The sequence below is a fragment of the Pseudophryne corroboree genome, chromosome 10, assembly GCF_028390025.1.
Source record: "Pseudophryne corroboree isolate aPseCor3 chromosome 10, aPseCor3.hap2, whole genome shotgun sequence".
Classification (NCBI taxonomy): Eukaryota; Metazoa; Chordata; class Amphibia; order Anura; family Myobatrachidae; genus Pseudophryne; species Pseudophryne corroboree.
This window is the reverse complement of record NC_086453.1, coordinates 210,652,725-210,665,576: the sequence shown is the minus strand read 5'-3', so window position 1 is coordinate 210,665,576 and position 12,852 is coordinate 210,652,725. Positions and strand designations below refer to the sequence as shown.

Here is a 12,852-nt window from a genome sequence, read left to right as displayed (position 1 = left end):
GGCACGACTACTGTGGGCGCTCTGTGTGGCACGACTACTGTGGGCATTCTGTGTGGCACGACTACTATGAGCATTATGTATTAGGCACGCTATCATTGTGGGCATTTTGTGTGGCATTACTACTGCGGGTGTTATGTGTATAAGGGACACTACTGTGGGTATTGTGTATAAGGAGCACTACTGTGTGTCGTAATGTGAATTAGATACACAACTATTTGGTGCAATATGAATCAGGGGCACTACGTGTGGTATAATGTAAATACGATTGTGATACTGTGTGGCGTAATTTGAATTGGGGAAACTATTATGTGGCCACCCCCTTCCATGTGAGACCATGCCCCTTTGGCGAGCACTGTCCCTTTATTACATATGGGAGGGCGGGCGCAAATTTATTGTTTGCAGGGGGGAACCGGACACCCTAGCACCGGCCCTGGCTGGGACTTTATCTCTGTCTGCTTTATCTCCACCCAAGGCTTAGTAAATAGACCCCTTAGTCACCTAGAAAGATACTGAGGTACAGTATGTATTATCCCTATGTGACATCAGGGAGAGGAGCAATACATAAAAAGCAGACACTTGACATTCGGTGTGTGCTGTGTGCAGGTTCCTCATGTCCAAAATGACCATATGTATATACATAAACATTTTGGGGGAAAAATATACTTGCAGGGACTGTTTATGAACTATGGAGACAATTTTTTTTCAGAAGACATCAATGTGAGCGAAGCTTTGGGCAAACGCTAGTTTTAGCAGCAGTGCACATGCTAAGCCGCCGCCCTCTGGGAGTGAATCTTAGCTTAGCAGAAGTGTGAACGAAAGATTAGCAGAACTGCTACTAAAAAATGTCATGCCGTTTCTGAGTAGCTCCAGACCTACTCCTATCTTGCAATCACTGCAGTCAGTTTAGTTCCTGGTTTGATGTCACAAACATGCCCTGCGTTCGGCCAGCCACTCCCCCGTTTCTCCAGCTACTCCTGCGTTTTTGCCTGGCACGCCTGCGTTTTATAGCACACTACCTGAAAACGCTCAGTTACCACCCAGAAACACCCACTTCCTGTCAATCACTCACCGATCAGCAGAGCGACTGAAAAGCGTCGCTCGGCCGTGTGTAAAATGGCATAGTTTTGTGTGAAAGTTCAAAGTACGGGGGTAATTCCAAGTTGATCGCAGCAGGAATTCTGTTAGCAATTGGGCAAAACCATGTGCACTGCAGGGGAGGCAGATATAGCATGTGCAGAGAGAGTTAGATTTGGGTGTGGTGTGTTCAATCAACAATCTAATTTGCAGTGTACAAATAAAGCATCCAGTATTTACCCAGCACAGAAATAAAATAACCCACCCAAATCTAACTCTCTCTGTGTCACTGACCTGGGTTGGGGAAGTTGTGAACTCGGGGGTTCTTCCGATGGTCGGGAAGAGGAACCACAGCTGGGTCGGAGCAGGGATGGTCTGATATAGGTTTTCCTCATATAAGACTCGGATAGTTAGGATTGGTGAAAAATGCTGAGGAACTTTATTATGGGAAGGGAGCAATACAGCGACACATGAAAGAAAGAGAACTTGTGGGCAATGTCAAAGGCCACTGGAGAATTTGTGAGCATTGTTTAAAGGCACTGATCAATGAAGAACTTGTGAGCGATGGTGAAAGACACTGAAGAATTTGTGAGCAATGTTTAAAGACACTGATGAATAAAGAACTTGTGAGCAATGAAGAAGGACACTAGAATTTGTGAGCGATGTTTTGAAGATACTGATGAATGAAGAACTTGTGAGCGATGTGAAAGACACTGAAGAATTTGTGTGCGATGTTTAAAAACACTGATGAAATGAAGAACTTGTGAGCGATCGTGAATGACACTGAAGAATTTGTGAGCGATGTTTAAAGACACTGATGAATGAAGAACTTGTGAGCGATGGTGAATGACACTGAAGAATTTGTGAGCGATGTTTAAAGACACTGATGAATGAAGAACTTGTGAGCGATGGTGAATGACACTGAAGAATTTGTGAGCGATGTTTAAAGACACTGATGAATGAAGAACTTGTGAGCGATGTTTAAAGGCACTGATGAATGAAGAACTTGTGAGCGATGGTGAATGACACTGAAGAATTTGTGAGCGATGGGGGTCATTCCGAGTTGTTCGCTCGCAAGTGAATTTTAGCAGATTTGCTCATGCTAAGCCGCCGCCTACTGGGAGTGAATCTTAGCATCTTAAAATTGCGAACGATGTATTCGCAATATTGCGATTACATACCTCGTAGCAGTTTCTGAGTAGCTTCAGACTTACTCGGCATCTGCGATCATTTCACTGCTTGTCGTTCCTGGTTTGACGTCACAAACACACCCAGCGTTCGCCCAGACACTCCCCCGTTTCTCCAGCCACTCCTGCGTTTTTTTTCGGAAACGGTAGCGTTTTTTCCCACACGCCCATAAAACGGCCTGTTTCCGCCCAGTAACACCCATTTCCTGTCAATCACATTACGATCGCCAGAACGATGAAAATGCCGTGAGTAAAATTCCTAAGTGCATAGCAAATTTACTTGGCGCAGTCGCAGTGCGGACATTGCACATGCGCATTAAGCGGAAAATCGCTGCGATGCGAAGATTTTTACCGAGCGAACAACTCGGAATGACCCCCAATGTTTGAAGACACTGATGAATGAAGAACTTGTGAGCGATGGTGAATGACACTGAACGCTGGAAACACTAAAGTTGGTTCAGCCCGCAGGCCTTGCTGAATCCAGGGAACGCTGGCAACTGCACTGCAGAGGAACACACAAGTTGTTCGGATCACTGGAGACTGTGCTGCAGGAAGGCACCCTGAATGCTAAAAGCACTGGAGTATAGCTGCGGGGGAACATACTGCGTACGGGAGCTCTGGCATCCACTTCAGTAAAGAGACGATACTCAGGCGCCGAGGCTCTCCCGGCGTCCGGTTTTGAATCTCCCGCCTCTATTGGATTGGTGAAGCGGGTAGTGACGTCACCTGCTCCCCGCCCATGTGATGCCGGCTGTCATGGCGGCGCCCACGCTCCGGGAACCGCCGGGAGCCGCGCCAGCCAGACGCCGGGACCAGAGGACCGCCGGAGGTGGGGACCGCCAAACAGACCAGCAGCCACGCAGGGGTAAGCGCGGTGGCCGCTGCCCCTGGCGTGTGACACTCTGCAAATGTTATATCTGCCACACCTACAGTGCACATGGTTTTGCCCAACTGCTAAAAAAAATTCCAGTTGCGATGAACTTGGAATTACCCCCTACATGTGCAGAACTGCCGATTTTTAGCCTGATCGCAATTCTGCAAAAAACCGCAGTGAGTGAACAACTCAGAAACAACACCAATAATTAACAGTGGAGTTTTAGTTAATATATTGATCAATGCATTTAAGCCTGCAGGGACCCCACTATACTGCAGGTCCTACTCTATTGCTGAAAATAATTACCATAAAAATAGTTATCACATCAGATATGTTACCTGTTCTAAAGCTCACAGCAACTTTGCTTTTATAGGTGAGACAGTCACCAACACACCTGTTATAAAGCACCCATCCCTCGCCCTCCCATGACATTTTTTGTATGTCTGTATTAACATTTGATTAATTTTATATACAAAATGTGGGTTTGCATTGTACATTGTTATTACCATTTTCTCTTTTCTAATGCACGTCTTTTTTATATACTGTACAGCACTGCACAAGTGGCTGATTAAATAAAGATTATATAAAAAAAATTCTTTACTACTGTATATCTGAGAATAAAGAGACTCAGGGGGTAATTCCGAGTTGATCGCTCGCTAGCTATTTTTTGCAGCGCTGTGAACAGATAATCGCTGCCTATAGGGGAGTGTATGTTTGCTTTGCAAGTGTGCAAACGCATGTGCAGCCGAGCGCTACAAAAAAGTTTTGTGCAGTTTCTGAGTAGCTCAGAACTTACTCAGCCACTGCGATCACTTCAGCCTGTTCTTGTCCGGAATTGATGCCAGACACCTGCCCTGCAAACGTCTGGACTCGCCTGCGTTTTTCCAAAAACTCCCAGAAAACGGTCAGTTGACACCCACAAATGCCCTCTTCCTGTCAATCTCCTTGCGATCGGCTGTGCGAATGGATTCTTTGTTAAATCCATCGCTCAGCAACGATCCGCTTTGTACCCGCACGACGCACCTGCACATTGCGGTGCATACGCATGCGCAGTAGTGACCTGATTGCAGCGCAGCGAAAAATCCTATCATGCGATCAGGTCGGAATGACCCCCTCAGTCTCTGTGGTACTACACCAAAGTAAAAAAAAATATATTAAAATATTTTGCAGAATGGTTGCATGCTTTTGCACCGAAGTGGGATGAACTAATCATGTTTGATCCCAAATCAGCATTGGACCAAAAATAGAAGAAAACAGGGCACCCTGATGGTTAGGGGCGTTTTAACAGATGAGGGGGCCTGTGTGCACCTCTGGGTGGGCCCCCTTCTCTGCATGGCACAGTAGTCTCTGGCATTGTTCCGGAGTCTACTGCGCATGCTCAGGTCTCTGGAAACATGGCGCCCGCCATGTTCAGGAGACCAATTTGACTACTGCGCATGCTGGGCGGCCAATTTGGATGTGATTTTTGCCGCAACAGCAGCACCCGCCGCTGGACTCTGGAATGGTTATTTATTAAAATATGGGTGCAGTGTGTGTGGTGTGGGCCCCCCTAGACCATGGGGCCCGTGTGCACTGCACACATTGCACTTATTATAGAAATACCAATGCTGGTAGCATAGTATGTTTAAACTTCTTCAGAGACTTCATCAGGAGGACTCCTGAAAAATGTGTAGGTCTACCTCATATAAGGTTTACACCTCTGGTTCCAGACATGGAGGTGCGAGGCAAAATTGCAATTTACTATACTATATTGGAAAAGCTCATTATCATTTGTATTCAATGTGAACTTTTTTTATATTACATATATATCCTATGTACTACACTTCATCTCTACAGAGCTATAAAGAAGGCCCCACAAAAAAAGAAAAAACAAGTTCCAACTATCTTCCACAAGGAGAATTAACATCGGATGAGCTTATGGTTATAGTACACAAAGTACATACATTTATTCATTTTTTTCAGTCTGTTGCTTCAATATCCTACAAGTCATGAGTAAGCACCACTGGAGGTTTTCTAGTTCTGAGTTCACGGGGTAAGCACGGTGCAGGGCCGTCTTTTCATATGGGCTCAATGGGCAGTTGCCCAAGGGCCCCATGAGTATAAAGGCACTACATTGATAGCTGAGTGCCCACTTTTTCCAGGGGTACCAGAGTTTTGAAAATCGGTCCTGAGGAACTGGAGATATCTGACTTCAAAGCAGTGGTCCCATCCGAGACTGTTAATTGCTGTTCCCAATTAACAGGCCTACAGTTTTTCTAAGGATACAAACCAAAAGCTGGGACTCTCCCCTTTAGGTGGATACAGGCAGCTTATCTGTACTATGCCCAGAACCAGAGATATCAGCCTTCCAGCAGCTGGTGCCTGCTCTAGCTCCACACGCCTGATATGCAGTGTTAAATTTTCATCTGTAGATTGCTCTGGCTCCTGAACATTGATCCCCAAGTCCCCAGTACCACCTGAAAAGTGAGATTCTTTAGTTTTTTATCCCATTGAAAGCTAAGAAATCTATTTCCAGAATCTGGAGATATCTGCGGTCAAGCATGTTGCCCTCCCACAGTAAAATGAATATTAAGCCCACTCCACTATCCACCCCTCCCCTGCATATTAAACACCCCCTACTACCCTGGAAGTCATGTAACGAGGCCCCTTCATTCAGATCAATGCCACTTCTACAGTTTAGAGTTCTCCCGCCTCATCTCCCACCATCTGTGCAATAAAGGAGTAATTAGCAGAAATTACTGCTCCGGGTCCTACATGCTGACCAGAAGATAGAACACCCCCCTACTGCCTGCGGAACATCAAAGCAGCCACTTATAGCACCCCCCACCCCTACTGCTGAAGGATGGGTTGGGGCCCCAGTGCACTGCTTTGCCCAAGGGCCTACAGTGTTGTTAAGACGGCCCTGGCACTGTGCAGTAATTACACTGAAATATTCATAAATCTGTTAAACAGCCTAGCTGATCCCAGTGGCATCAAGAGGGAAATAAGTAACCAGTCTTTATCTCACTTAGGGGCAGATGTACAGTACTGAGCCTTGTAGAGTGATAAAGTAGAGAGAGATGAACTACTGACCAATCAGCTCCCAAGGCATTCTGGGTAGCGATTTCGGTGGTCAGAGACTGCAATGCCACTCACAGAGGGTCGCACCAGGAGGAGAAAATCCATTCTGCACTTGTGGGGAACACAGCCGGGCAGCACAGACGTATGTGATATGATTTAGCCAGGTAACACACTCCTGGCTGCAGTCGTACCACATACAAATGGAGCTGCGCTCATCTGAGGCGGTTCCATCGCAAACGAGCACTCCTGACGTGACTAGGTGATCCATCCGCCTAGTCACGCCGGGAGTGCACAGAGACGCTCCCATTCAGAGCGTCTCTGTCCAGGCGCGCTGACGGAGACACTCTCCATTCAAGTTAATGGGGCGCATCTCCATTTTGGGGAGGGGGCGTGCCTAGTCACAGACGGAGCCACGACTAGCCACGATTGTTCTGAATTACAGCCCACCGAACCAATACCTACCCAGTGATACTCTGGCAGGAACAGCTGACTGACTGATCCAGAATGAAACCCATGACATGGCCACCAGTAAGATGCATGGTACATAGGACTGTATGATGTACATCCCTCGATTTCTTTTCATTTGGAAGAGAAGGGTCAGCCTTGGGAACTGACCTGCTGGGAGATAAAGAACACATCACACTTTAGCCTTATGGAAAAGCTTATTAAATGAAACAACAAATTGTAATACTGTAATATACTGTATGAGAATGAAACAAGTTTTCTATTTTATACCCTATATAAATTACGTTCTAAGCCCCTGAGGAACAACTATAGCCCAGATGCCCTAAACCAGAGGTGTTCAACATGTAGGCCTGCAGTTATGGAGCAACTACACATCCCAGCATGCCCTGCCACAATTTTGCTATTAGGGAATGCTAACACTGCAGCAGGACATGCTCGGATGTGTAGTTCCACAGCAGCTGGAGGGCTGCATGTTGAACATTACTGCTCTAAGCTCTATAGTTGTGTTAAGGAGAGCAGGTTGTTAATACCTTTACAGGATCCTTAACACTTAGGACTTCACTTACTGGGTCAGATGTTTTAACCTGGAGAAGGGATAAAGAAGTGATAATGCACCAGTCAATCATTATAGATTTGAAAAATGACGATTAGGAGCTGACTGGTTGGTGCGTTATCACCTTCTACTTATCACTGCTTTATCACTTCTCCAGGCTTCTGCCCCAGAGTTAGCAGCTATTCCAGATCATTTGTACAAGAACAAACAGTGGATGATGCAGAGCTCAAAGCAAGTTATTTTCCATCTATGCATGCCTCACAGTAGAACCGCGTATGTGCCATGCATACACAACTCAGCTGGTTACTCACTTATACTGAAGGGGCGCAACTAGGTGACAATGGGACATCTCCAAGAAGGCAAAGTTTACAGACAAAATTGCGGCTATGCAGAATTGTGCGCACATGTAGTTTGAGTTTCACCTGTTTTTAGGTGGATCCTTGGCACTGGGTATAGGGAACACTGATAACGACAGTGGCTATGAGACAAAGCATACGGATGGGGTGGTTACATTGCAGGAAAGCATACAACTGTGCATAGGGACGGATAACATTTTCTTTCTGTCCATGCCTCAATGCAAGAGCAATTATGACCGACTAGTGATGAACTCTGCATCAGCCGCAACCTTGCCGGCTGACTTATTGCATATAGGAGAAAAAATACAGTACTGCAGATTTACATATAGCACAGACATTCTGCACAGCATTATTTTTGTAGTGGGATTTAGAATTGTGCTGGAGTGAGCTCTGATAATTTTTGCACATTTTAAATTTGCACCCCGTGCAGTGCACTCAATGAGGTCACTTATATTTGACCCTTTATATTAGCAATTGGATCAGGCACTGGCAAGATTCTTCTACACCTACATAATTTGGCAACAGATAAAACAAGCTGGGGTTCCAACGCTTCCTCTTTGGGGAGAGGTGGTAGCTCATCTTCCAAATGCTCTTCTGATTCAAAGGGAAATTGCTTGATTCTAGGAGAGACTTCCCTGGATTTTTCATCTCCTCCACTTGATGCTTTTATGGGTGGAGAGGCTGGTTAGGTTGGTTCTTCCACACCCAGAGTGTCTGGCCCTCTGTTTGTTTAATTCACTCGATAATCTGTTCAACATGGAATCTCCATGACTCTCATATTAGGTAAGGGTTTGTTTTACCAGCACACTTAGCAAGTGTAACTAGTGTAATAAGAGAGCTACTGTGCTAGTAGGTGACCTTCCCTACTAGGAAAACAGCAAACACAGAAGGGTGCACTGCGCACAGCTACTAATGCTTGCGGTAACTTCATAGTAGTAGTTTATAACCATGAATAATGTGTGGTACTGTGTCTTTGCAATCAGTCTGAATAAGATACTGTGTCAGTTTGTCAAAGTAGCAATAATGAATGATATTAATCTCAACAATGTAATTCAATTCATTAAGTTTGGAGTCACAATTCTCCACATGCGATTGGTAATGTACACACTTATGCTGCTTTCAGATCGCAAATGCCGGATCCCACCCGGTAAGAGAAACGTGTCCTTACCGGGTGGGATCCGGCATTTGCGCTCCTTTGCTGGCTTTCCGACCCGGCAATATACCGGGTCAGTTGCCATAGCAGCGGGGGGCGCAGCAGCAGCAGGGGCAGGGGTGGAGGCGGCGCTGGGAGATAAGCTCATCTCCTGCGCCGCCTCTCCCTATACTGTGAATGGGAGCCGTGTCGCATCGGAACGGCTCCCATTCACACTGCGCCTGACCCGGTATTCAACCCGGTAATAACCCTTCTTTTTTACCGGGTTGAATTACCGGGTCAGGCGACCCGCTAATTCACCAAAGGAGCTTTCACATCGCACACTGACCCGTTTCGACACGGCAATATGCCGTGTCGATACCGGGTTATTTGTGCGATGTGAAAGGGGTATTAGTAAACAATGTAAATGGTACAGATAATAAAACACATTAAATAAAAATTAATAATAATAATAATAATAATAATAATAATAATTTTATTTATATAGCGCTCTTTCTCCAATAGGACCCAAGGCGCTTAACAGATACATATCATAATATTGGCCCTCATTCCGAGTTTTTCGCACGGAGATTTTCATCGCATCGCAGTGAGAATTCTCTTAGTGCGCATGCGCAATGTTCGCACTGCGACTGCGCCAAGTAACTTTACTATGATGAAAGTAAGTTTACTCACGGCATTTTCATCGCTCCGACGTTCGCATTGTGATTGACAGGAAATGGGTGTTACTGGGCGGATGCACGGCGTTTTAGGGGCGTGTGGCTGGAAACGCTACCGTTTCCGGAAAAAACGCAGGAGTGGCCGGAGAAACGGTGGGAGTGCCTGGGCGAACGCTGGGTGTGTTTATGACGTCAGCCAGGAACGAAAAGCACTGAACTGATCGCACAGGCAGAGTAAGTCTGAAGCTACTCAGAAACTGCTAACTCGTTTGTAATCGCAATATTGCGCGTACGTCGGTCGCAATTTTAAGAAGCTAAGATTCACTCCCAGTAGGCGGCGGCTTAGCGTGTGTAACTCTGCTACATTCGCCTTGCGAGCGAACAACTCGGAATGAGGGCCATAGTACAGAAAATAATGAAGTACAGTTTCATAAAATACAGAAGCATGAAGATACTAAAAGGGACATTGTGGAAATGCTTGAGTAAACAGAAAAGTCTTGAGTCTACTTTTGAAGGATTCTATAGTTGGGGCCTCTCGCACTGTGCGGGGAAGTGAGTTCCATAGAGTCGGAGCCGCATGACTAAAAGCTCGACCCCCAGATGAATTACGGTAGATTCTAGGTACTGCTAAAAGTCCTTCATCTACAGATCGTTACAAATTAGTATCGCAGGGTTAACTATACAGGTTGAAATATGGTCGCTGGTTGCGATCCAACACAGTCTAGAAAAAATAAATAGTAATAGGTCCTTATAGTAAACTTTTTCTAGCAATCTTTTGTCCAAAATACTGTAAATGAAGTTCCAAGTCTCGATACCAGTTAAATGATAGCAGTGAACTGGCTTTCTATGATCTGGGTGTGAAGTAATGCATACTACAGTAGGTATTTTATGCTCTTGGTGGGGAGAAGGGAAGGGGGGTGGGGGACATACCCCCCCCCCCCCCCATACCCCTTTCCCTCCAAGAACATACACCATTCCCAGAAAAAGGCCAGGAACGGCTGAAACGCCATTGATTTATTCTTTTTATATCTTTTGGAAACAATTTAAGAAAGTTTGATTGTAATTTTCTTTCAAGATCAAATCAGTATTATTTTCATCCATTGTTGCGGGGCCCCTAAAAGCTGTGGGGCCCATAGGCAGGTGCCTTCCCTGCCTATTTGGTAATCCGACACTGCAGGCAGATCAATTACAGTACTCAGCAATAAATGCAAAGTACAATCCAAAACTTTATGCCAATGTTTCAGTGGTACACACCCACTCCCTAACAAAAGTAGGTGTAGACCACTGAAAGGTAGGAATAAAGTTTGAATTGTTCTTTCTACTGAAGTCACTGAGTGCTGGCATTGATCTGGACAAACACACACACACACACACACACACACACACACACACACACACACACACACACACACACACACACACTCTAATTGTAAAGCGCAATGAAATATGCTGTGCTATATAAGAAACTGTTAATAAACTGTTAATAAAATAAAAATTAAACCTCATTAATACACATACATGTTACATTTTCCCTGTAATCATGCCTCTTCCACACACAGGGATGGTGCAGCCATTAGGCAAACCTAAGCACACTGGCATATCTATAATGGGTGTAGTGTGTGTGGTGCACACAGGTTTCTGAGTCCAGGGTAGCCCACACCATACACGTTGCACCCATTTCTTTAATAGAGTCCCCATCAATGGTAGTAACAGAGCACAAATCCCCTGGAAAATGGCGTTGTAGCCATTTTCTGGTGTGTTGTGCATGTGCAGTAGCTGCCGACTAGAGAGGAGAGGGCCCAGACGGAGGCTGCTCATGGTCCTCCTCCTCTCTTAAAACGCCACTGCCTAGGCAGTTGCCTTAGAAGCCTCTGGTAAGGTAGCACCTAAGACAATGAATGAGTTGCATAATGTTCCTTATGCAGGCAGGAGATGCAGCTAGTAGCTTCTTACTGCACTGTAAAACTGCTGGCTGATACTCCAGGTCAGTTACACCTGGGGCTTGGTGCTTGGCTGAGGAGTATAAGTCCCAACTGAGAAGCCCATAATCAGCAGCATTTGGAAGCAAAGCTTTTGGGGAGGGTGCTACTAAAGATCCCTAAATCTTGCATCAGCTAAGACCAAATGTGCACACAATATATGCAGTGCATAGTGGGAGAGTACCCTGACATTAGAGGCGTAACTAGGGTCGGTCAAGCAGGGCATGTGCCATGGGCGCTATGCAGACCTGACAGAGGGGGGTGCCAATAGCGCAGTGTATACTGTACAACAAAGTGTTTTTTTTATTATAATGCCCTCCCTCCTGTTGTTGCTGTGGACTACGGTGCGCCTGCGGGAGCTGTTGGCGGACGGGACGAACAGGCTATAGTGCCCATTCCTGTACATGGAATGGATGCTGGAAGGGGCAGGTGGCTCTCTCTCTCCATGGCGGGTCAGGAGCAGATGGTTGGCGGCGCAGAGCTCCCTCTCTGCGGCGGTGCTCTCCCCGGCTGGCCTCAGCCCTGGGGACAAGGTGGTCCTGCTGCTGCTAGAGGCCTGCTTCGGGCTGGCCAAGCTGGGGGTGGTCACTGCCTTACTCAGCCCCTGAGGTAGTGCCTGGTGGCCAGCGGGGCCCGGAGCATCATCACCAGCCCAGGTATGACTGATATGTGTGCCTCATATACTGTATGTATTGTGTATGTGTGTGTCATGTATGTATCATGTACTCTGTGTATGTGTGTCATGTATGTATTATGTACTCTGTGTATGTGTGTTTCATGTATGTATTATGTACTCTGTGTATGTGTGTTTCATGTATTTATTATGTACTCTGTGTATGTGTGTTTCATGTATGTATCATGTACTCTGTGTATGTGTGTCATGTATGTATTATATACTCTGTGTATGTGTGTTTCATGTATGTATTATATACTCTGTGTATGTGTGTTTCATGTATGTATTATGTACTCTGTGTATGTGTGTTTCATGTATGTATATCACACACACACGCACACAGATGTAACACAGCGCCACATACATATGCTGACACCTATACTTACACCGGCATACCCATGCTGACACCTGTACGTACACACCTACTCATACACCGACATACACACGCTAACACACTGACATTCACACGCTGACACTTATACATACACCGACATACACATGCTGACACTTATACATACACCGACATACACACGCTGACACACTGACATACACACTCTGACAATAATACATACACCGATATACACACGCTGACACTTGTACCTTCACTGACATACACACGCTGACACACTGACATACACATGCTGACACACTGACATACACCAATATACACGCTGACACACTGACATACACACGCTGACACTTACACATACTGTACACCGACATACACACGCTGACCCTTGTACATACACTGATACACAAATGCTGAGACACTGACATTCACACGCTGACAGCTATACATACACAGCTGTTTTACACTGACAT

General features: G+C 45.8%; 1 protein-coding gene across 5 annotated transcripts in view; it reads right to left on the bottom strand.

Annotated features, from left to right (window-relative positions):
- The window catches only part of GABRD (gamma-aminobutyric acid type A receptor subunit delta), a 310,753-nt gene that overhangs the window by 47,933 nt on the left and 249,968 nt on the right, over positions 1-12,852 (bottom strand). For 3 of the 5 annotated variants that reach the window (XM_063943053.1, XM_063943055.1, XM_063943057.1), the window contains one exon: positions 6,658-6,813. The exons of 1 other annotated variant lie outside the window; for it this stretch is intronic. In XM_063943053.1, the coding sequence (XP_063799123.1) occupies positions 6,658-6,813 (156 nt within the window). The remainder of the gene's footprint in view (positions 1-6,657; positions 6,814-12,852) is intronic. One more of the 5 variants, XM_063943054.1, reaches the window with a different exon arrangement.